General features: G+C 44.7%; 1 protein-coding gene across 5 annotated transcripts in view; it reads right to left on the reverse strand.

Moving 5' to 3' along the window:
- The window catches only part of ABCC12 (ATP binding cassette subfamily C member 12), an 89,602-nt gene that overhangs the window by 14,942 nt on the left and 49,814 nt on the right, over window positions 1-24,846 (reverse strand). For all 5 annotated transcript variants that reach the window (XM_045442653.1, XM_045442654.1, XM_045442652.1 and 2 more), the window contains 10 exons: window positions 18,058-18,130; window positions 16,142-16,345; window positions 12,578-12,712; window positions 12,396-12,471; window positions 12,241-12,312; window positions 9,334-9,423; window positions 8,524-8,627; window positions 6,361-6,558; window positions 5,384-5,610; window positions 1,260-1,397 (listed from right to left, as the gene is read on the reverse strand). In XM_045442653.1, coding sequence (XP_045298609.1) covers window positions 1,260-1,397; window positions 5,384-5,610; window positions 6,361-6,558; window positions 8,524-8,627; window positions 9,334-9,423; window positions 12,241-12,312; window positions 12,396-12,471; window positions 12,578-12,712; window positions 16,142-16,345; window positions 18,058-18,130 — 1,317 coding nt within the window. The remainder of the gene's footprint in view (window positions 1-1,259; window positions 1,398-5,383; window positions 5,611-6,360; window positions 6,559-8,523; window positions 8,628-9,333; window positions 9,424-12,240; window positions 12,313-12,395; window positions 12,472-12,577; window positions 12,713-16,141; window positions 16,346-18,057; window positions 18,131-24,846) is intronic.

Genomic DNA, 24,846 nt, shown 5'->3' on the forward strand with positions numbered 1-24,846 from the left:
CTATGTGTCATACACTGCTATAGATTCACCAAACTCCATTTTTTTCCCTCCTATGGACACAACTGGACTACATTTCTCAGCCTCCCTTGCAGTTTGGTGAGTACATGTGAATGAAATCTGGTCAATGAATGTGCAGAAATGATAAGTATCTTCATTGGAATTAACCCATAAAAATTTCCCATGGGATCCTGCACCCACCTCTCCTACCTTATCCTCCAGTTAGACACAGAGGATCATAGAGAAGACCCCCCACAGCCCTCAGGATGGAAAAGCCCTAGGTGGAACAAAATCCCTTTCCCCTACCCTATGGATGCTCTTTAAATTGTGACTTGAGGAAGAATAAATATATATTGTGTTAAGTCCCTAAAACTTGGAAGTCTTTGCTACTACAGTGAGCCTACACGGTCAATACAATTTATACTGTGTTTTAGAACTTTGGAGCTGGAAGACTCCAGAGAAATTTACCCATCTAGTCCCCACACTTTAAAAAGAAGAAAAGAGGTGTATATCCATTAAGTGAAATATAATATGGCCTTTAAATTTTATTTTTACTGGGTGCTTGGATGCCTCAGTTAGTTGAGTGTCCACCTTTTGATTTCAGCTCAGGTCATGATCCCAGAGTCACGGGATCCCAGAGTCAAGCCCCACGTCAGCCTCCACACTGAGTGTGAAGTCTGCTTAGGATTCTCTCTCTCTCCTTCTGCCTCTCTCCCCTGCTCTCTGTCTCTCTCTCTGTGTGTCTCAAAAATAGAAAAAAAATAAAAATAAAAAAATTTTATAAGATATATAATGTTTAAAATGTTATTTAAAAATAAAATGAAACAAACATGATTATAAATACTTAAGAAATTTAAAAAAAAGACTGGAAGGAAATATATAAACATATTAATAAGATGTAGTTAGAGACCTTTGAGTGATTTTTTTGTCTTTTGTCTTTTTTTTTTTTTTTTTCTGCTTTCTCCTACTTTCCTGAATTGTGCACTTTTTACTTCTACTGCATAAAGTAAAACATGTAAAATCACACATTGAGGTTGTCATTGAATGAACTCACCACTTCTGGGGCCCCAGATACTAGGAAGAAAGGCTTAGTACCCTAGAGTACTCCTTCTGGATTCTGACAGCAATTCACTTATGGTGAGTCCCCAGCAGCCCAGACTTCCCTTCTCAGAGTCAAAGAGGCCATCTGTTCCTAGGACCTCCCATTCAGGGTTAGATGTGAAGTGGGGAGACCTGGAGCAGGGGCCCAGTGCAGAACTTACTTGCTAATGCAGTCCTCTTTCTTGTCATAGGCATGGATGATGCCCAGGCCCTGCATGGATGAAGTGATGTGGGAGAACCAGGGAGACCGGCTGATATTCTCCAGCTTCTTGAGCTCCTGGGCTCCTCCATGGAAAATGCTGTAGGAAAATCAAGAAGACTACAAAGTGGGGTCTCTGAGGGCTTGCCCTTAGCACTTGCAGGTCTGACTATGCACTCAAGACAAAGTTTAAGTCAGACAGGTGCCATCTAACTAAGATGAAGGGGTTGGCCTGCCACTCTCCCCTAGGAGAAACCATCCTAGGGACAGATGGGGTCTCAGAAATGTGTCTCAGACATGAATAGAAATTTTCCCCAAAAAGACGTACAGATGGCCAACAGACACATGAAAAGATGCTCATCAGTCACCATCAGGGAAATACAAATCAAAACTACAATGAGATATCACCTCACACCTGTCATAATGGCTAAAATTAACAACACAGGAAAGAGATGTTGGCAAGGTTACAGAGAAAGGGGAACCCTCTTACACTGCAAACTGGTGCAGCCACTCTGGAAAACAGTATGGAGGTTCCTCAAAAAGTTAAAAGTAGAACTACCCTATGATCCATCAATCGAACTACTAGGTATTTATCCAAAGAATACAAAAATACTAATTCAAAGGGATATATGCACCTCAATGTTTATAGTAGCATTATCTACAAGAGCCAAACTGTGGAAACAGCTCAAGTGTCCATCAACTGATGAATGGATAAAGATGTGGTATATATATATATACAATGTATAATTACTCAGCCATAAAAAAGAGTGAGATTTTGCCATTTGCAATGACATGGATGGAGCTAGAGAGTATAATGCTAAGCAAAATGAGTCAGTCAGAGAAAGACAAATACCATATGATTTCACTCATATGTGGAATTTAGGAAGCAAGGCAGATGAATATAGAGGGGTAAAAAAAAAGAGTCAAGCCATAAAGCTGTTAACTATGGAGAACAAACTGAGGGTTGCTGAAGGGGAGGTAGGTGGGGGATTGGTTAAATGGGTGATGGGTACTAAGAAGTGCACTTGTTGTAATGAGCACTGGGCATTGTATGTAAGTGATGAATCACTTACATAGTTCACACTTACATAGTAGTTTCACTACTCCTGAAACTAATATTACACTATACGTTAACTAAATACATAAAATAATTTAAATAAAAACTTGAAATAAAAACTTAAAAAATTAAATAAAAACTTGAAACTACAAAAAAAAGTAAGAAAAAGAAAAATGTCTCTCAGAAATGTAAGCCATTCCTTGCTATGGTCTCAGTTTTGAGTGTGTCTTGTAGCATGAGTGTCTTGCTGCAGGAGATGTGGGTCCAGTCTTTGAAGACCAGGAATTTTCATACAGTGTAGCTTCTAATACAAGCCAACCACTTTCTGGGACCCAACCAAAGAAAAAATGATCTGTTCCAATTCTGGTGGAAAATCTGGTGTGTCAACTCCAATGCATGGTCTTCTAAAGGCATTTTCAAAGGTAATTTTGAATCATAGCCTCAGCTGCTGACTTTAGAACCAAACTCCTCCACAGGGTGATACTCTCCTGGGTGTTGAAGCTCCAGGACCCTGCAGAGTTCCAGACTACTGCCCACAGGCATGCACATTGGCAGGCTGGCCCATGAGAGTGAGTCTAATCTGCCCTCCAGACTCTCATCTAAAACCCAGGGAAGAGGAAAGAAAACCTCATTAGCTCAGAGTTCAAGTGAGTTAGTTGGAAATATTTGGGTGATTCAGTCACAACCAGCCCTGGTCTGGCCTATCTTTGTAGCAAGAAGTAGGGGTGCAAAACAGAGAAAAACCTTTTGCTAAGTAAATCAACAGTATAAAACAGGAGAACAGACAGGAACAACGATCAGACAAACACAGGGATTACAAAAATGAACGCCAGGTCAAGGAGTCCATTTTAAGAAGTGGTGTCCAAGATATGCTTTATCTTTGCAAAGGACTTGCGGAAAGTATTTTACTTGGTCATCACAATAAATCCTTGAGGCTGGACAGTGAGGCCATGTGACCTTTCTTGGAGTCACCAAGGGGACAGTGGGAGACCAAAGAGAGAGCCCAGGGCTCCAGTTCCCAAGGTCACACCAGCTCCTGCACAGAAGCCAAGGATGCAGAATCCACCTCTCCAGCCCCGATGCACCCCTATACCCTCCTTTCCCACTATCTGTTGGCACCATCTATGGACTTGACCCACAAACTTGAAATATCCAACAGTGAGCCCACAATCTTGATTACCCAAATCACTTCCCTTCCCAGATCACCTTCACATCGCTCTTCACTCCCCATCTTGGGCCCATCCTTGGCATTTCCCATTCCCCAACCCCAAAGACCATCTCAGAAATGATTCATAAATCTTTTCTGTCCCCACTGCTGCCACTTGTCTTAACAATCATTCAGACCCTACATTTCAAGAGTCTCTCATCCCATAGCCCTGTCCTGATCTTTCCATAGCTCCATCCATCCTCCACACTGGCCAAAATGATATTTCTAAAAACTCAGCTCTGAGCATGGTGTCCCTGGATGAAAACAACCTTGCTTATGGGTAGAGGCAGGTCTAGGATTTGGGAGCTGAATCCCTTACAACTAGGGGACCCTCTTTAAGACCCTCAGCATCCAACCCAAGACTTTGTGTATCTAGGAGTGGAATAAACATATTGCTGCATTTTATGAAAACATTTCTATAACACTGTGTAGTTGACTCTTGAACAATGCAAGAGATGGGGCATCAACCCCCACCCCACCCCATGCAATTGAAAATCTGCTTATAACAATTTTGACTCCCCCAAAACTTAACTACTAATAGTCTACTGTTGACTAGATGCCTTACCGATAACATAAACAATTGATTAACACATATGTTATATGTATTATATACTATATTCTTACTATAAAGTAAGATAAAGAAGAGAAAGGGCTATTTATTTTTTTTAACGTTTATTTATTTTTGAGACAGAGAGAGACAGAGCATGAACGGGGGAGGGGCAGAGAGAGAGGGAGACACAGAATGAGAAGCAGGCTCCAGGCTCTGAGCCATCAGCCCAGAGCCCGACGCGGTGCTCGAACTCACGGACCACGAGATCGTGACCTGAGCTGAAGTCGGACGCTTAACCGACTGAGCCACCCAGGTGCCCCGAGAAAGTGCTATTTAAAAAATCATTAGGAAGAGAAAATACATTTATAGTATGGTACTGTATTTATATATATATAAAAAGAATCCACATATAAGTGGACCTGTGTGGTTCAAACCCATGTTGTTCAAGGGTCAACTGTATTCCCTTTCTAATTTGTAAGCCACTTATAGCTCTGCAGTCTCATTTGATCCTCACAAGACTCCCCTGGCATAGGTGAGATGTATATTTTAATGGTTACCTTTAGGGATGGAGACACAGGCTTGCAGTATTTCTCTGGCTTCCCCAGGGTCTTCCAGCTAGTTTTGCAGGAGGGCTGGGGCTCTGGTGCAAATTTCTCTGATTTCCAAGCCTTTGGCCTTACACAATACCCACCACGCTGCCTGCTGAGAACTCTAACTCTCTCCAGGAACAGGGAGGAGCTGGGTTCCTTGAGGGTGGGGTCAATCCACCCTCCTGCTTCCCTCCAATGTGGGTGAGGAAGTGGAAATGAGGCACAGCCTCAGTAGGACTCCCCAGTGCCTAGCTGCCTGAGGCCTTTCTCTATCCATATCAGTGATTAGGGTGGGGGCTAGTTCCCAAAGCTCAGAGTGACTAAGGACTGGTCTTACCTCTCTTCTCCAGCAGCAGGATGCCAGAGAGAGCCCCATGGTCAAGAGCATAACAGCAGACAGACAACAAGCATGGTTACTAGTTTCCTCGCCTAGGACCACAGACTTAACCTCCCCATTCATGCCCACCTCTCAGAGTTGCTCTGAGACTAAAATGCCAGATGTATGCAAGACCACTGAGCATAGCACCTGGCATTTCATCACCACTAAAAATCAATATGATCCCCCCCATTCAGAGAAGATAGCAGGGACTCAGCATCACCTGACACTACCCAGTCATTGTGCAGAGTTAACCAAATATGTCAAGATTTCATGTGCTCCTTTTTAAATAGTGCATTGACCTACCATAAAAGAATGAAGAAGCCAACAGCAAGGCCAGCCAGGACTAAAAGGACAGCAGGAAACACAGCAGCCAATATCACAAGAATAAACAGCACCATAAAAAATTGCTGCAGAAAGTTCTCCGCGAGAAATGGAAGCCTCACATCCAGCTCATCCATATCCTTGGAAAAACGGTTCATTAGCCTGCCAGTGGGAGTCATGTCAAAGAAGCTCATTGGGCTCTTTAAGATCTGTGGATAAAGTCAGAGAGTCCACGTTGAGGTGTGAGTTTAGTAAAGCCTGGCCACTCTGCTGGGGCTAGGATATTTTGAGCAGTCTGAGCATTTTTCCAGGGCCCAACCCAGTGTACCAGGCCATCCTGGGAAGGTGAGGATGCTCCCCATTCTTGTGGCCCCCATGAATGAGAGGGATTGTGGGAAAGATTCAGCCCCTGAAGATTGGGCCTCCCTCCAAGCCTGGGATGCAGCCTGGGGTACCTCTGGAGGAGGGTGGGATTTTGTGCTCTGGAGCAATAAAAAGTCAAGTGCCCCTGTGTCTGTCTGCCCTCAAATTATGAGCCACACCTCTGGGCTCTGGCCAGGGCCCTGGCAATAGTGGCTGATGCCTACTGCTGCAGTGGAATGAGAAGGCAGCCAGAAGGACTTCTTAAGGCCCTCAGTGTACTCAGGGCTATTTGGAGCTGGAGATGTCCTGTTGGCCTGTACATGTCTGTTCCAATGCAGTGCTCTCAGGAAAACCTTCCTGACCACATTTGCCTCCACCCCTAGTTTAGTCTGAGGGCTCATGACACATCCCCTCAGTCCCTGGAGTTGCCTTCACAGTTGATAGTACATATTAGGAAGCTTCCCAGACATCACTGTAAACATCTTGAGCACCATGTCTGTCCCCAGAGCCCAGCTCAGTACCTGATGTACCATAGGTGCTCAATAAAAGCTATTGACTGAAAAACTGGATTCGTTTGCAGGCCCTGAGAGCAGTACCTTGTCAAACACTTGGTCGTGTAATGAGCAGGATGCCATCAGTGTGGTCTTGGTGAAGGTGAAGCCTTTGATGATACTAAACATCAGTACAGACACCATACTCCCTGCGTATACCCACTGGTACACATGCTGCCCGGTGTCTGCCAGGACTGCGCCAATCTCACATGCACTCTTGTTGCCCTGGGGTCCACAGGTCATCTTTGGAGAAAAACAGAAGAAGCACCAAGAATTGGTAAACTGTCAGGAAAATGGGAATTTCCCAGAGGATCCTTCCAGAGAGAAGAAATTAAAAAGGGGTGCATAATTGCTAAGAAATCAGGTCACTTCCCTCTGAGGGCCTCGTAACTTTGCATGGGTCCTCCTGTTGGGTGGTCAGCCCCCGAGGGGTACCTGATTTATAAGTTTCAGCACAGTCAGTGGGAAAAGCAAAACAGACAAACCAGGCAGGCACAGCAGACAGATAGTTTCTGTCCCAGAAGCTAACTACACCTCAGGAGACAAGAGGTGATATTGGGCCAGGAAGATTACAGAAGCATAGGAACTCTGGATGCCAAGAGGCTACCTGAACAGCCCTCAGGCAGCCCATACAGGACAGGGTATCAGGAACCTGCCTGGCAGAAACCACCAGGCCTTTAGGGAGATGTGGGGGGTCTCTCTGTAGGATGGACCAGCTCCACAACCCCCTCCCTTTCCTTTCCTTAAGGGGCACCTTGGAAGGCATTGTTCCACTGCCCTGAAGTCTCTGGTGGGGAGGAGGGAGACTGCTGAACCACAGGACTCTAGGAAAATTCAAGAAGACCACATGCAGCTCCATCCTGCTGGGGGTGGAGGGCGTAGAACACACATTTTTGCTAACATTTCTGGGGAGAAGCCATCTCCTCCTCCCGAGAAATTGGCGGTTCCATTTTTCTCTGAGCCATGTGCTGAAAGTCAAGACTGCCTTTGGGGAGCAAACAAGCATCTTTCTTCTAAATGCCATTTTGCTGATTACAGCAATAGTGGAAATGTAAACCAGAGGTGACAGCTGATGGATGAACACCCATAAAAGCAAAAGCATCCCTAGGGAGCTAATTGATGAAAGGCCCAGCTTGAACTGAGGAGTCTTCACTATGCATCAGGTTGTGCCCACAGTGTCTGGGGGAGCCAGGCAAACACCTGGGTCTGCCATCACTGCTGCATGCTCAATTAGCCAATGGCACTGGCTCACTGGGGAAGCACCACACCTAGGAGGAGATTCCATCCAGACCAGAAACCTTGAGCTCTTCATGAGCCAGTGAGGATCTGGGGGAATATTCCAGAGATGGCTCTCTTCCTGCACAGTGCAGGGCACCCACTGGCTTCTCCCCTTGGGAATGACCCCAGGAAGCTGTGCCAACCTCTGGGAGAGCTGTAGTGACTTCTCCCCTGCCTACGTCTCCCCAATGCCTTCTCACTTTTGTTGTCATAGCAACAGCACTATACCAAAATGTAAACTTGGAGGATGCACCCACAGCATTCCCAGGGGCTCCAGGAAAGCTCAGAAGCCATCAGCCAAAAGCCAGGAGAGTTTTTAGCAAGCTCCAGTAAGAGCAGACTTATCAGTCCTTCCCAGGTGGGGCTGCGGTCTAGAGAAGAGCCTTGGGTGGCAGATACCCAGTGTCTCAGAAAGATACACGATGCTTCTGCAGCACAACCAGGGACTAAATCTGGCTTTTGCATATCCCGTTCCTGTAGAGGGACTTTGGAGAGCAGAAAGAGAAGGAACACTCAGACACCCCACAGTGTCAACAATAAGATGCCAGTATATGTTCAGAGGCAGGAAGGTTAAAGTCCATGTTAGGTTTCCCTGGGCCCCTCCAGGGCCTCCTGAGAGGTGCCTCACAGTGGAGACTGCAAGACTGACTCTGTCCTACACAGGCATGACTCCACAGACATGACTCCACAGACATGCTGAGTTTGCCTAGCACAACCACAATCTTCTTAGCTAATCCTTTAAAATCTGAAGGTGGCACAGAGAAATCCAGATGCCCTGCTTGTCTTGAAAAATCAAAGGGGATTTCAGGACTTGAATTGTGTAGGCAGCTGATCTCAGCTTCATGGAAAGGGGCAGTGGCAGGCTCATTGTGTGTGTTCCTACTATCCATCAAATGACTCAACATTCCCCAAGGACAAAGGGAAACTCACCTGTGAGACCTTGTCTAGCCAGAGACCCAGCCACCAATTGCTGAAGACAGAGCTACCGATCATCAGGAGGAAGAGGGACACCACCAAGAGAGAGAGAAGGTACCCTACAAGAGGAGGGGAGAGGTCCAGAGAGTTACAGAGGAGAAGTCTGCTGTGGGTCCAACCCTGATGGGAAATTCAAAGCCTGCAGGAACAGGGCCCCCACCCCTGGCAACCACTTTCCAGGCTGCTACCACAAGTCTGGGTGTTGAGACCCTGAACCCCAATGGGGACATGTGTTCTCCCTGGTTGGAAAATGGGTCCAAATTGCCAATATATTGACAAAAACCACCAAATGCACCTTAATAGAAGCAACTTGGTATTCTTCAAACAAACAAACAAACAAACAAACAAACCGTCTTGCTGGGGAGAGACAAGAAATAAAAGTTTAAGATATTTGCACACTGAGATGGGAATCTTGCACCGAAGGCAGGCTATGAGCGGATGGCTGCTGTACTCAGTCATGAGGCAGCGAGGTGCGGAAGAACCATGGCTGGTTCATGCTGCTGCTCATTCAGTTTCAATAAATAGCATCTGGCAGCTTTAATGGAGATAAAGGGTGATTCCATTTAAAAGGCTGTATTATCAGACTTCAGATTTTTAGGCCCGGGGAGGAGGAGAGGGGGAGAAGTGGGGAATAAAAGCATTGACAAATGGGTCCAGCATAAAAGGAGTAATTGTCAAGGAAATTATAAAATGTGAACCCAACAGTTTGAGGACGGATTTTTTTAATGCAAATTAAATCAAGAAACCCGTTGTTTTATATCAAACCTCCAGAAGACTTAATGTACGTGTGATACGTTTTCCAGGTCACGGTTCCTTCCTGAGGGGATTCAGTCTGGACGAGCTGGTGCAGAGGAACTACAGAGACAGACACAAGTCCTGTGTCACCTGCTGGTAGGGCAGGAGCCCAGAGGGGCAGGCACACCTCTCCTGCATACCCCACACCACCATCAGAAGGGGGGGCAGTTCCACCCCCTCCTTCCATTTATCCTATGCTTTGAAATTCCCAACACACTTTTTCTTGTGTTATTTTCTCATCACAGCCCTGTAAGACAAGTGGCTTTCAATCTTTCAAGAAATGTTTATTAAGCACCTACTATGTGCTCAGCCTTGGGATATGGATTGCTGTGGTCTAGTTCTCCAGAAGCTGTTTCTAAGAAGAGGGTATGAGTGCATGCAGCTTATTCAGGAGCTTGAGGGAGTAGGAAAGGGAAGGAAAGGCAGCAACAAAAAGGCATCTCACCGAGGGATCACCAAGCCAGAGATCCCTGTGGACAACTGGAGCTTAATCTCATGTAGAGAAATGTCGAATGTCGGAGCCACTGTGGAGCAGGCTTTTCACCTGACCAGAGGGATCTGGGATATTTCTACAACTCCCATTGGCCACTGGATGAGGGCTCCTCCCTGCAGGGGGGTTAATTTGCCAGCACTTGTAGCTTGACCTGAGGCTGGCAGTTTCCAGAGAGAGCCCCTGGGCAAAGGAATACAGCTGGGAGTCAGGCTACATGCGCTGAAGTGCTAAAGGCACCCACAGCAGTTACTGCAGGGTGACCAGGAAGCAGGTGGCTCTTGTCTTCTCAAAGCTCACGCTTCAAAGAAGAAACCCAGGGCATCTCCTTGGTCAGCCACTGCATGGGCTCCTGATTCCATCCATGTGGCTGCCCCAAGTCCTCTCCACTTTCCAAAGGGAAAGGAAAATGACCATCAAATTCTCATGGAAACCACATCCAGAGGTATAGGGATGTTTGGCTAAACATCCAGCAGTCAGAACCAAGTACTCATCCCATTCTTCTTCTTCATAGAGAAGCATGAAAATGCCAGCTCCAAAGCAAAATCCTACACCATACGTAGCTTTTATAAACAGAGATAAATAGAGCTAGACCCGAGGCTGCCCCTGCACACAGACCCTCTGCATCTTGCTCTGAGAGGGATAGCTGTCACACCTCAAAGGTGCCTCCATGAATAAAGCTACTATTGTACCCTCTGCCTGGGAACCTTTGCGCTCCTTTGAAATGTTCAGCCTGACTTTCGTTGTGTTTCTCCCTGGGCCTGTAAAATGAGATGCCCAGGTGGGTTGGCAGAGCATAACGAACAGCATCCTGGAGCACAAAAGGAACTGGTCAAATCCCCTTGCAACCTGCCAGGCCAGCTTGGAATGTTGCTGATTCTCTGTTCATCTTGCTGTGCTTTAAAAAAATGCCCTGATGCCAGGCATGCTGGGCACTGCCACCTTTAACTGGCTCCCTTCCTATAACTTTCAGAGCATTTCACATGTTCGATTTCCCCTCCAGAGAAGGGGAATGAGAAAGAAAAGAGGAGCAGGATTTACTCTGGTCACAGGAGCTCACATCCTGGGCAGCCTGCAGCTTTCTTGAGAAGGCACGAAAGAGATGGCAAGTACCTCACTTCAGCCTTGGCAGCCTCCAGAGCGATAAAAATATGCTGTCTTTCCAAACATGCATGCATTTGTCACAAGCACCATTAATGGTGCCAAATTTCAATTCAAAGACTCACATTTTTTTTCACATTTTAACATCTCTGAAATCAGGATGTGCCTTCCATTCTGTAGTATGCCATATCGTCTAATTGGCAAAGATTTTTCTTTCTAAGTGGTACATAAAACGATGGTGATCTTAAAATGGATGGTATCTTAAACTTGATTAAATACACTGAGGGGTTTTTTTCCAGCTACACATTATTGAGGAACAGAGCTCTAACTTGGAAAGCCACCTCATTATGGGCACTTTGAGGAAAGAAGTGGTAGATCTAGACCCCTGTCTGCTTGGTGCCCAGCCCTGGGCAGCGCACCTGGTAGATGCTCAACAAGTGTTGAATGGATGCAGGGTGGGGATGAGAAGAGGCAGCCTGACGATACCCTCACCATGCTTATCTCCCACATCTCTCCTCTCTTCCTTCCCAGAATTCTCTCCTGCCCTCAACTCCAAGTCCCCCCAGCCCCCACCTTCTTATGACAGTGACCCCGGAAAACTCTGGGGACCAGTCCCAAGGTTTTCCCCTCTGTAAGGCCCTCCCTGACTTGTTATGTCCACCCCAAATCCCCATTACCCTGAGTCCAGTTCCCCTGATTATCCCCTTTCCTGTGACCCCCACCAGGCCATAAGGTCTTGAGACAAGGGGCATATTTTTGTCCACGCAGACTAACGTGGTGCCCAGCACAGAGAAGAATACTTAGTCCTAATCTTTTCACGGCTGCAAAATCCTTTCTCAACGCTTCCCATAAAGAGTGTGAAACAGCTCCTATGTGTGTTTTGCCTTTAATCAATCTATGTGCTGTGCTTTGACCTTTCTAACTAATAACAGTAATAACTACTCTTGAGGGTTACTGTATGTCAGGCACTGGGCTAATCATTTTATCTACAGTTTCTCATGTAATCTTTGTAAGAACCAGGAGTTGGTAGTATTATTTTCCCATTCTATGGATTAAGAAACTAAGGTTCAGAGTGGCCAAGTGTCTTGCACAAACTCATAAAACTAGTAATTGGTTGAGTCAGAGTTTGGACTCAGGCAGTTGAACCCCTAGGCTCACATGATGGTAAACTGTATAATCCTAGCTGCCCAAAAGGACATACACTGTGCCTACATTTCTCTATCAAGAATGGTGGATGCTCACCCAATATTTACGACTATGTAACTGAGGGAACGAATAGCAAATACCTTTTATGTCTACAAATTCTGAGTCCGTTTCAGGTTCTTTTTCTTCATCTTTCCCATCTCCTGGATCCAAAACTAGGGTGAGAAATAAAGAGAGATCTGTGTCTGCTCATGAGCCACGGGCAATAAGAGAAGAGCGTTTCGAACTCAGATTGTACCAGCATCTCCATCTCTCTCAGTGGGGCTCTCCTTAAGGGCTTCCACAATTGCTGTATTGTAAATGTGCTCAGGATCCTGGAGACAAAATGACATACCTTCTGAAAGCTAAATGACAACTTCTCCCAGGCTGGAGACTGCAAGGGAGGGACCCCATCTCTTGCACCCCAGTACAAAGAGTTACCTTGAATTGCAACCCTCGGAGGTTGTGAATCAGCTTTGCATAGCACCCTCTCTCCTCCATTAACTCCTTGTGGGTTCCCTTTTCACAAATCTCTCCATCTTCTAACAAAATGACTTCATCACAAGACTCCAAGAACTGCAGAGATATTAAAGTGACCTATAGTGAACTTCTGCCTGGTAAGAGAAGAGTGTGGTGCCAAACTCCCATCCAGTGGTGTTCCAAGTTCCTCTAGTGCAGAGGTTATCAACCTTGGCACTATTGGCACTGAGGGCCAGATGATTCTTTGTTGTTGGGGCAGAACGGGGGGACTGTCCTGTGCATAGTAAGATATTTAGCAGCCTCCCTGCTCTCTAACCCACTAGATGCCAATAGCACCCCCCATCCCAGTTGTGACAAGCAAAAATGTTTCCAGATATTGACAAATGCCCTCTAAATGGCAAAATGGCCCCCAATTGAGAAGCACTGATCTAGTGAACACTGGTGTCACGAGTACAAAGGGAGCCTCTGGTTGTCACTATGATGCACATTGACTCTTCCTTTCCTACTGTTCCCTAAATGAGCTGCCTTGCTAAGAAATCAGATCGGGGAGCAGGGGAATTTGGAATATAAAATTGACAAGTTACTGCAAGACGAAGTTTGGTGGAAAGGGGAAATGTGACCCCAGCAACAGCCTTACTCTGCTGTTATAAAGTTACAAGCCCACCTCATCATCCTCATCTAGCCCACGAGAAGCAGAACATGGAGCAGTTCCCAGCCACCAAGCCATACCCCCTGGCCTCAGGAATTTACACCAGATTTATCTGTACAATAAAAATATAACTACATTTAATATGGCATCCCACATTTTTTGCCCAAAGCACTTCTATTTTCCTGGTTTGAGTTCCCTTCATTTGCATATCACTCTTGAAATCAAAGAGTTCTGCTAAAAGGGGTTTCCTCGCATTTGGAGTGAGGGTCAGGTCAACCCATCTAAGATCAGAAAGTCCCTCATACAGGGGCAAGATGCTATGAGATTTAAGACAGTTTTGCCCAAAGAAGCCTTTGCAATATAGGCCATAAGTCTTTCCCTGTACCCAGGGTCTACCCATGGTCAAATCAGCTTTTCATGTACTTGATTAGAAGCTTGAGAGAAGCAGCTACATTTGGTCATTGCTCTCCCCATTGGGTGTTGGGGAAATGGGGAAGGTGCCCAAAAGGCCAAATGACAGCCATTCTGACAGCTTGCACAGCTCCAGCCTTTCTGCCTCCCTTGGACTAATGACTCAGCTTCTTGTCCACTTTCCCAGACAGCCAAAGCAGGAAGAGACTGGCTTTTAATGTCCAGTTGAGACTGTCTCTGAGAGATTCTTTTTCCTGAAAATAACATCTAGCCTTTATACAGCATCTTCTTACCTTTCAAAGCCTGATCTTGTTTTGTCTTTTATCTCTCAATCTCCCACAAGCCAGTAAAGGAAGTGGCAGCTTTGTTACCAGTCCATTCTCCAGATATGGAAATTGAGACATTGGTATGGGGCCTGCAACAGCCCCAAAGCCTTTTCTACCTGTGAGGGCCCACATTGCAGCCAAGGGAGCTCCTGGTGAAGGTCCTCTGGCTAGTGAGCACCCTCCCTCCCCAGTTCACACCAGTGAGATCCGGCATGATTTGAGCAGCTTTGTTCTGCAAACTCACAAAATCTGACCCTGGGTTAGATTTCAGCGGCAACCGCAGCTCTTATTTCATTTGTTTCCTCAAGTAGAAGAACAATTGCCCAGCCCAAGCCCTGGGAAGCATCCGGATTGGCTATGGGCCCAAGAGTAAAAGCAGCAGAGAAATGTTCTAGAAAGCCCAGGGGCTCTGGTTCAGGGGCTCTGAGCCCCCTCTTCCCTAACAATGGACAGCTGGACTGAGACTCCAGTGCCATCTTGTGGATGCTTGCATTTTTCAACACTCAAAAAGTGAGGGACAATGACCTTGGAGAAAGGTAGACTCTTTGAGGAGACTTAGGCCTGGGGAAAAGATATTTCTTGCCTGGGGTCATGCTATTAGTCATCAAGGTTCAAAGACTCCAACAGTCTGTTGTGATGACTCCCCAGTCAGAACTCCTACAAGGACAGCTATGGCCCACATTTGTCAGGGGCCACAAGTCCCCCTCCAGATACTCAGAACCCCTCAGGAAGACAGCCCTCCCCACTACAGGTGGTCTCCAAGAATTGGACCTTCACGGTGCAGAGCTGTGGTTACAACATTTAGCACCCTGGCTGGGCGAGACCCCATTTCCACTGGCCTCATGGGGGTCCAGAAGAAATCCAACCTTCTCCTCCACTCTGATGACTGGCCAGCTGAGGAACTTGTCTGTACCAGCTCCACTGGATGCTTCCCAGAGGTGATCGAGCCCACTCAGAGGGAACCCAAAATTCAGATGCTTGGAGTTTATTCTGAGAACTCCAATCCTCAGCAAAGAGGCTGGAAGCAGAGCTACAGCAATGGGAAGAAACAGTTTTCCTAGGTCTTTTTAAATTTCCCTCTTCTCAAGCTGGCCCTTCTAGACACTGATAGAAGATCTTAGAAAATTTGGCCAGAACATCCTGTAGCCATGGAAACCTCATTTGTCTCCCCCTTCCCTAGGTTGACTTACCCATGCAAAGGCCATGAGGTCTGCTTCTTACCCCCAGACCAGGCCCCTGTTGAACATTTTCCCCATAGGTGGTAGGAGAGGAAAGGGCAGGATTTCTGCTCCAACAGTCCTCTCAATGCAGGTCACTCCTGTGGGATCTCTCCTCCAGCAGGAGATGTACACATGTATATACACACAGATATACACGAACATACCACACACCTCTAGGGTCTCACTGTGGAGAGGAAGAGGCAGGGGGAAATCTGGTTTGTCTCAGAGTGGAGGGGAGTTTTGGATTCCTTTGATTCATCAAGGCATTCATAACCCTCGATGAGGTTGACATTGTGCGAACTTTCCCCAACCTGCCAAGCCATTCAAGGCAAGCTCAGTAACCCCTCAGCAAGATTCATGTTCCTAAGCCTGAGAGAGTGGCTCTGAGCAAGGAGAAGAGTCTTGCCTTAGCCCGAAAGTCCTGGTCTCCAACCTTTCCCCCTGGTTAGTGATACCAGGGACATCTGGGCCCCCTATCCCACTCCCAGGACCTCCTGGCCTCCGGCCCACCCAGCCCTTGCTGGAGGAAGGATGAGTCTGAATTGTTTCCATCTGGCTTTCCATCTCCCTACCATCAGTAGTCCAGAGCTGGAAGAGGTGCCCTATGTCCACCCCATATATAGGGGTCCACTGCTGCTGGAGAATCTACCTTCTAGTAAAGAAAGGTCTCAGCCCCACTGAATCCAAAGTTAGGACCAATAGGAGCCATGCACAGAGAGGATCAGGCAGGGCTATATGAAAGATGGGATGGCTTGGGAGAATCATGAGTGTAACCTACACACCTTGCTCCCTCCCTGACCCTGTCCAGGTGAAGACAACCTCGGATGGGAGAGGCAGGTTTAGGCAGAAGAGAAGACTCTGTGAGCATTAGGTGCTACACCCATCCTATGGCCTCATGGATCCTGCCAGTCCCAGTCACCTGCAGCTGGTGGGTCACCAGAACGATGGTCTTCCCGCTGAGTGTCTTCTTGATGCACTCCTCAAAGACATACTTCCCCACGTGGGCATCCACTGCTGACAGGGGGTCATCCAGCAAGTAGATTTCGTGGTTCGAGTAGACAGCACGGGCCAGACTGATCCTCTGCCTCTGTCCCCCAGAGAGGTTGAGGCCCCGGTCCCCAATCTGTAGACAGGAGCAATACTACTGCCCATCTCTAGGCTCCAACCCCACCCTGCAGTCCTCAGGGAGCAAGAACTTCTTGAAGCTTCTCAAGACTCTTCTGATCATTACTATGTCCCAGCTCATCCACCCCTTATAAGGACCCTGGACTGCATCGTATGCCTTGGGAAGTAGAAGATTTGCTTCTGCAGAAAGCCTGGTGGACAGTGGCAACTAGGGGAAAAACTTGTTCCAATGTTGAGTGGGGGGGACCTAGCTTACAACAGCCCCATTCGGGTGCATATACCATAGGGAGGGGCTATGTCTTGACCACTAACACCAAAGGGAACTGTTGAGCAGAAAGATCTGGGAGAGTGGACAGGTGAACAGGAGGGAGAAGAGGTTGGGAGCAGATGGACAAGGGGGGTCTCTATTTGCTTGCTTGTGGATCAACTCCCAACCCCCACTAGGGCTTCTAAGCTCTACGAAGACAGAAGGCATGTCTACCTCATTCATCACTATATCTGTAAGGCCTGGCACCACACCTGACCCAGAGCAGGCACTCATTGAGTATTTGTAGAAGAGATGAAAAGGTAGATAGCCTACTATAGGTTATTCTGTCCAACTGACCCCAAAGTGAACCCCCATTATGTTCAGCCAAGCATTGGGTTGAGCACTGGGGAAAGACACATGAAGCTGGACCAAAAAAGTCTCCCATCTACTGTGAGCTCACATATTAGCAGAAAGTGGAGGCTTGGTCAGTTACACACATAATAATGGTGCAAAGCAGGATTTAACAAATGCCAACTGAGAAGCATAACCCAAGTATTCTGGGGCAAATTACATCAGTCCACAAGATTCAAGAAAGGGAAGTCTCCCCCTCCAGGGGCTGGATTTGGGGTTAGAACTCAAAGGGTGGTAACAATAGCAAAAACAGAGGTCTGGAAGCTGGAAGGCAAGTGCACACTTAGGTGGGCAGGTAGGGATGAGTAGAAGCAAACCCTGGGAAGGTGGGCCAGGACTGCAGCAAGAGAGGTCCTGAATGCCAGGCCAGGATGGCTGTGTGACCATTTCCTTGACACAGGCACATTAAGAGCACCAGCAGAGAAAGGCAATGTGTTCCAAACTGGTCTTTCTTCAAGATGCTTTAGCTCTCTGGTATCCTTTAGGTGGTTGGCAAAGTGTGAAGACTAAGCAGAGGACACACTGGGATCGGGAGACAGGAAGATGGCACAGTGACTTCCCCCTGCCCAAGTCACCCGAGTTGGCAGACTCCACCGAGGACCCAGGCAGCTCTTGGGACAAGCAGCTGGGAGTAATGTTTGGAGGGCAGAGAAAATGAGGCAAGAAGGGGCCCTTGAGACTCCAGCCACAATGCAGCACCCCTGGACCTCTGTCTTTGGAGGACAGAGCCAGCCCATGAGATAAGGAAGCAGCTTCCAACAGAAACATTTTCTAAGATAATAGGCAGACTGGGAATGGCCCCAGGAGTGACAATGCTGAACCCAACACAGGTGGAGTTGGTACCACATCCATTGTAATAATCCCCTAAGAATAAAACAAGATGGAGAATTCAGGATGGTAGAACCTGGCTGGTCCCACATTTTTTGGGACCTTTCTGTCCTCCAGGGCATCTAAATGTGGATGGAACTGGGGCCTGTTAGCCTCCCCCTTTCGACCTGGGCAGCCATGCTGCCATGCCACTGCAGTGGAGCTGAGCTCCCAGCTCTGCTCACCTCAGTCAGGTCTCCATAAGGAAGGTTGCTCAGGTCCTTCTGGAGAGCACAGACACGAACTGTGTGCTGATACCTGTGGACAGAAATGTCAGTGTGATAACAAAAAACACAATTTCTTCCCTGGGTTGCCTGGAAAGGCATTGCTGGTGTCAATGGGGTAAGGCAGGGAGGTGGCCAGTTGCTTCATCTTTGATGTCCAAGGACAGTTTCCCCTTGACTCATAGGCATCCCCCACACTCCTTATGTGGAGTTGAGTCAGGGATGGCCCCTTCCCTCACAGGCTTCCTGCCTTGAGGGGAAGATGACATCAATGCACATGGAACCTCTGAAAAAAAAAATGGGGGCACCAACTGCTAGCACTGCTCTTGGGAGTCAGAGAAGGGAGTGACAAGTGTGGGTTAAGGTCACTGTGGGAGGCTTCCCAAAGGATACAAGACCGTGAATGGAAGAGATGTGTGTTGGTGGAGGGTATAATAGCAGGATGTTGGGGTGATTACTAATGATGACTCTGACATCTGCACCAGGATGGTCCTCTATCCACCAGTAACTCCTACAAGGTTGGAGAAAGCAACCTTTCTCCACCTGAGACACTTTTGGATACTGGGCACAGAGAATGCTGCTTGAGGAGCAGAAAGGCCAAGCAGGAATAAGATCTCAGTTCCTTAGACCTCCCAGCCCTTTGGAATATCCTTCAGCATTGTGCACTTTCTAGCCCTGGGCCAGCCTGTAGGGACTTTAATGGGCAAGACCCTAACCAACTCTCAGTAGCCACGATGCTCGGATCAGCCACTCATCCTGCAAAGGACAGGATCCCCCATCATGCTGGGGATCCCATGACTTACTGGGCATGACCCCAGTGCCTCCCCTTGGGGGACTGAGAGCAAGGGATTCAGGAAAGTCAATAAGTTAGTAGGCAGGAACTCAGAGATGTCCAGATTCCAAGCTATGAGAAAATTTCACACCCTCCTCCCTGGGTTTTCTCTGTACCTCATTCCCACTCAGACTGCCCCCACTCTAGATAGAATCTCTCCCAGGGAACCAGAGTACACCACATAGCTTCTTCAGGAACTGGTTCCTGCTCTGAATTCCCTGGAGTTCAAGCTCATGCCCTATCCAAGGAGCAGCCAGTTCCAGCCACTGGACCCTAGGTTTCTGTACCACTTGAAAGGCCTGCTGCCTCCACAAAGGTTAATTAGTTGACTAATTGATTTATTGGTTAATTGATATCATTACCATCATCACCATCATTGGGATCCTCTTTCTCAATGCATGACAATGGGAAAGTCTCACAACTCAGACTTTGCAAGACACACCTTCCCAATAAAGGTTACCAGCAAGAGAGTGAGCAGGCAGATCATGAGTAGTTACCCTTCAGCTGGCACACTGGCCCCTGGCAGCACTCAATACCCTGGAGCAGAAGCTGGGCATAGCCCTGAGCATCATGCCCACGTGCCACCTTTAGGAGTGGTATACATGGTGGTTAAGATCAGGGGCTTTGGCAAGGTAGCAATATTTACATTAGACAAAATAGACTTTAAAGCAAATACTGTAGTAAGAGACAAAGTATTACATAATGATAAACTATGTCAGTATTATAATGGCAAAGTATTACATAATGATAAAGGGATCAATCTAACTAGAGGATATAACAATTGTAAATATCTATGTATCCAACATTGGAGCACCTAAATACATAAAGCAAATATTAATGAATATAAAGAGACAAATTGATGGTAATACAATAATAGTAGAAGACTTTAACATCTCATGTATATCAGTGGATAGACCATTCAGGCTGAAAATGAGTAAGAAAACAGTGTCTTTGAATGACACATTAAACCAGATGACCCTCAGAGATATATAAAGAACATTCTATCCAAAAACAACAGAATAAACATTCTTTTCGAGTGCACATGAAACATTCTCCAGAACAGATCACATATTAGGCCACAAAACAAGCCTCAATAAATTTTAGAAGACTGAAATCATAGCACACATCTTTTCTGATTACAGCAGGTATAAAACTACCAATCAGAAGAAAAAATTCTGGAAAAACACAAACTCGTGGAGTCTAAACAACATGATACTTAACAATCAATGGGTCAATGAAGCAATCAAGGAAGAAATCAAAAAAGCCATGGAGACAAATGAAAATGAAAACACAATGGTTCAAAATCCTTGGGACACAGCAAAAGTAGTTCTAACAGAGAAGTATATAGTGATACAGGCCTTCCTAAAAAACAATAAAAAACTCAAATGATCTAAACTTATACTTAAAGGAATTAGAAAAAGAAGAACAAAGCCCAAGATGAGTAGAAGGAAGAAAATAATAAAGCTCAGAGGAGAAATAAATGATGTAAAGACTAAAACAAATCAGGAAAAAATATCAATGAAACCAAAAGCTGATTCTTTGAAGAGATAAAGAAAATTGATAAACACTCATCAAGAAGAAGAAATGACCCAAATAATTAAAATCAGAAATGAAAGACGAGAAGTAACAATGGACACCACAGAAATACAAAAGATTCTAAGAGAATACTATAAAAAATTATATGACAACAAATTGGGCAACCTAGAAGAAATGGATAAATTCCTAGAATTAATTACACAATCTTCCAAACCCGAATCAGGGAGAAATAGAAATTTTTGACAGACCAATTACTAGTAACAAAATTAAATCAGTAATAATATATTTTTTAAAAACTACCCAAAATTAAAGTCCAGGGCCACATGGATTCACAGGTGAATTCTACCAAATATTTAAGGAAGAGTTGATACCTATTCTCCTCAAATTATTCCAAAAAATAGAAGATAAAGGAAAGCTTCCAAATACATTCTATGAAGCTAGCATTACCCTAATACCAAGACCATACAAAGAACACAAAAAAGAGAGGGAGGGAAGGAAGGAGGGAGGTATGGAGGAAGAAAGAGGGGGAGAGAGGGGGGAAGGAAGGAAGGAAGGAAGGAAGGAAGGAAGGAAGGAAGGAGAAAGAAAGAAAGAAAGAAAGAAAGAGAAAGAAAGAAAAGAAAGGCCAATATCCCTGATGAACATAGACGCAAAAATCCTCAAAATATTAGCAAACCCCATTTAACAATACATTAAAATGATCATTCACCACAATCAAGTGGGTTTTATTCTGGGGACACAAGAATGGTTCATTATTTGCAAATCAATCAACATAATACACCACCTCAACAAAATGAAAGCTGAAAATCATATGATCATCTCAATAGATGCAGAAAAAGCATTTGACAAAATCCAGCATCCTTCAGATAAAAACTCCCAAAAAAAGTGGGTTTAGAGGAAATATATATCAACATAATAAAGGCCATATATGAAAAAGTCACACCAAATATCATACTCAATGGTGAAAAACTGAGAGCTTTTGCTCTAAGATCAGGAACAAGACCAGGATATTTACTTTTGCCACTTTTATTTTACATGGTACTGGAAGTTCTAGCCATAGCAATCAAACAAGGAAAAGAAATAAGAGGCATTCATATTGGCAAAGAAGTTAAACTGTCACTATTTGCAGATGACATGAAACTATACCTGAGAAACTTAACAGGAGACCATGGGGGAGGGGAAGGAAACAAAAAAGAGAGGGAGGGAGACAAACTATAAGAGACTCTTAAAAACTGAGAACCATCTGAGGGTGGATGGGGGCTGGGAGGGAAGGGAGGGTGGGTGATGGATATTGAGGAGGGCACCTGTTGGGATGAGCACTGGGTGTTGTATGGAAACCAGTCTGACAATAAATTTTATATTTAAAAAAGAAACTATACATAGAAAATCCTAAAGACCCCACCAAAAAACTACAAGTAACAAATGAATTCCATAAAGTTACAGGATACAAAATTAATAGCCAGAAATCAGTAGCATTTCTATAAGCTAATAATGAAGTAGCAGAAAGAGAAATTAAGAAAATAATTCCATTTACAATTGTATGAAAAAATAATAACTACCTAAGAATAAACTTAACCAAGGAAATGAAAGTTCTGTACTCTGAAAATTATAAAATTCTGATTAAAGAAATTGAAGATGACACAAATAAATGGAAATATACACTGTGCTCATGGATTGGAAGAATTTTAAATGTCCACACTATCCAAACCAATCTAGAGATTCAATGCAATCCCTATCAAAATACCAATAGCATTTTTCACAGAACTAGAACAAATAATAATAAAATTTATATGGGACCACAAAAGACCCCAAGTAGCCAAAGCAACCTTGAGAAAGAAAAAAAAAGCTGGAGGTATCACAATTCCAGATTTTAAGATATAATACAAAGCTGTAGTAATCAAAACAGTATGGTATTGGCATAACAGTAGACACATAGATAGATCAAAGGAAGAAAATAGAGAGCCCAGAAATAAACACTTGCTTACATGGTCATTAATCAATGACAAAGGAGACAAGAATATTCAACAGGTAAAAGACTGTCTCTTCAATAAATGGTGCTGAATAAACTGGACAGCAACATGTAAAAGAATGAAACTGGACTTTATAACACCATACACAAAAATAAACTCCAAAAGGATTAAAGACCTAAACCTGAGACCTGAAACCATAAAAATCCTAGAAAAGAACACAGGCCATAATTTCTCTGACATTGGCTGTAGCAATATTTTTCTAGGTATGTCTCCTAAGGCAAGGGAAACAAAAGAAAAAATAAATTATTGGGACTCCATCAAAATAAAAGGCTTTTGCACAGTAAAGGAAACCATCAACAAAACAAAAAAATGCAGCCTTCTGAATGGGAGAAAGTACTTGCAAATGATATATCCAATAAGGCATTGATATCCAAAATATATAAAAGAACTTCTACAACTCAACACCAAAAAGACCAATCTGATTTAAAAAAAGAGGCAAAGGACCTGAGTAGACATTTTTCCAGAAAAGACATACAGATGACCAAAAGACACATGAAAAGATGCTCAACATCATTATTCATCAGGCAAATCAAAACCACTGAGATATCACCTTAAACCTGTCAGAATGGCTAAAATCAAAAAGGCAAGAAGTAGCAAGTGTTGGAAAGGATGTGAAGAAAAAGGAACCTTCATACACTGTTGTTCGGAATATAAGTTGGTACAGTCACTGTGAAAAATAATGTGGAGGCCTCCCAAACATTAAAGATAGAATTACCATGTGATCCAGGGATTCCACTACTGGGTATTTACCCATAGAAAACAAGGACACTAATTTGAAAGATATATGCACACCTATTTTTATTGCATCATTATTTAAAGTAGCCAAAATATCAGAGCAACCTATGTATCCATTGATAGATGAATGGAAAAGGAAGATGTGATGGGTGTGATGGGTGTGTGTGTGTGACGAAATATTACAGTCTTTTTTTTTTTTAATTTTTTTTTCAACGTTTATTTATTTTTGGGACAGAGAGAGACAGAGCATGAACGGGGGAGGGGCAGAGAGAGAGGGAGACACAGAATCGGAAACAGGCTCCAGGCTCTGAGCCATCAGCCCAGAGCCTGACGCGGGGCTCGAACTCCCGGACCGCGAGATCGTGACCTGGCTGAAGTCGGACGCTTAACCGACTGCGCCACCCAGGCGCCCCTACACAGTCTTTAAAAAGGATGACATCATGCCATTTGCAACAACATGGATGGACCTAGAGGGTATTATACTAAATTGAATAAGTCAGACTGAGAAAGACAAACACCATATGATTTCACTCACATGTGCAATTAAAAAAAAAACACAAATGATTAGGTTTATTCCTAGGTATTTTATGGTTCTTGGTGCAATTGCAAATGGTGCAGTTTCTTTATTTCTCTTTCTGTTGCTTCATTACTGGTGTATAAAACTGCAACTGATTTATGTACATTGATTTTGTACCCTGTGACTTTGATGAATTAATGTATCAGTTCTAGCAGTCTTTTGGTGGAGTCTTTCGGATTTTCCATGTAGAGTATCATGTTGTCTGCGAAAAGTGCAAGTTTGACTTCTTTGCCAATTCTGACGCCTTTTATTTCATTCTGTTGTCTGATTGCTGATAGTAGGACTTCCAACACTATGCTAAACAACAGTGCTGAGAGTGGACATCCCTGTCATGTTTCTGATCTCAGGAGAGAAGCTCTCAGTTTTTCCCCATTGAGAACTGTATTAGCTGTGAGCTTTTCATATATGGCTTTTATGATGTTTAAGTATGTTCTTTCTATCCCAACTTTCTTTAAGGTTTTTATTAAGAAAGGATGCTGTGTTTTGTCAAATGCTTGTTTTTAATTTAATTTTTTTAATTTACATCCAAATTAGTTAGCATATAGTGCAACAATGATTTCAGGAGTAGATTCCTTAGTGCCCCTTACCCATTTAGCACATACCCCCTCCCACAACCCCTCCAGTAACCCTTGTTTTGTTCTCCATATTTATGAGTCTCTTCTGTTTTGTCCTCCTCCTTGTTTTTATATTATTTTTGTTTCCCTTCCCTTATGTTCATCTGTTAGGTCAAATACCTTTTCTGCATCTATTGACAAGATCATATGGATCTTATCCTTTCTTTTATTAATGTGATGTATCACATTGATTGACTTGTGAATATTGAACAGCCCTGCAGCCCAGGAATGAATCCCACTTGATCATAGTGAATAATTCTTTTAATACACTGTTGAATTCAATTTGCTAGTATCTTGTTGAGAATTTTTGCATCCATGTTCATCAGTGATATTGGCCTGTAATTCTCCTTTTTTGTGGGCTCTCTGTCTGGTTTGGGATTCAAGGTAATGCTGGCTTCATAGAATGAGTCCAGAAGTCTTCCTTCC

Source organism: Leopardus geoffroyi, chromosome E2 (genome assembly GCF_018350155.1).
Source record: "Leopardus geoffroyi isolate Oge1 chromosome E2, O.geoffroyi_Oge1_pat1.0, whole genome shotgun sequence".
Taxonomy (NCBI): Eukaryota; Metazoa; Chordata; class Mammalia; order Carnivora; family Felidae; genus Leopardus; species Leopardus geoffroyi.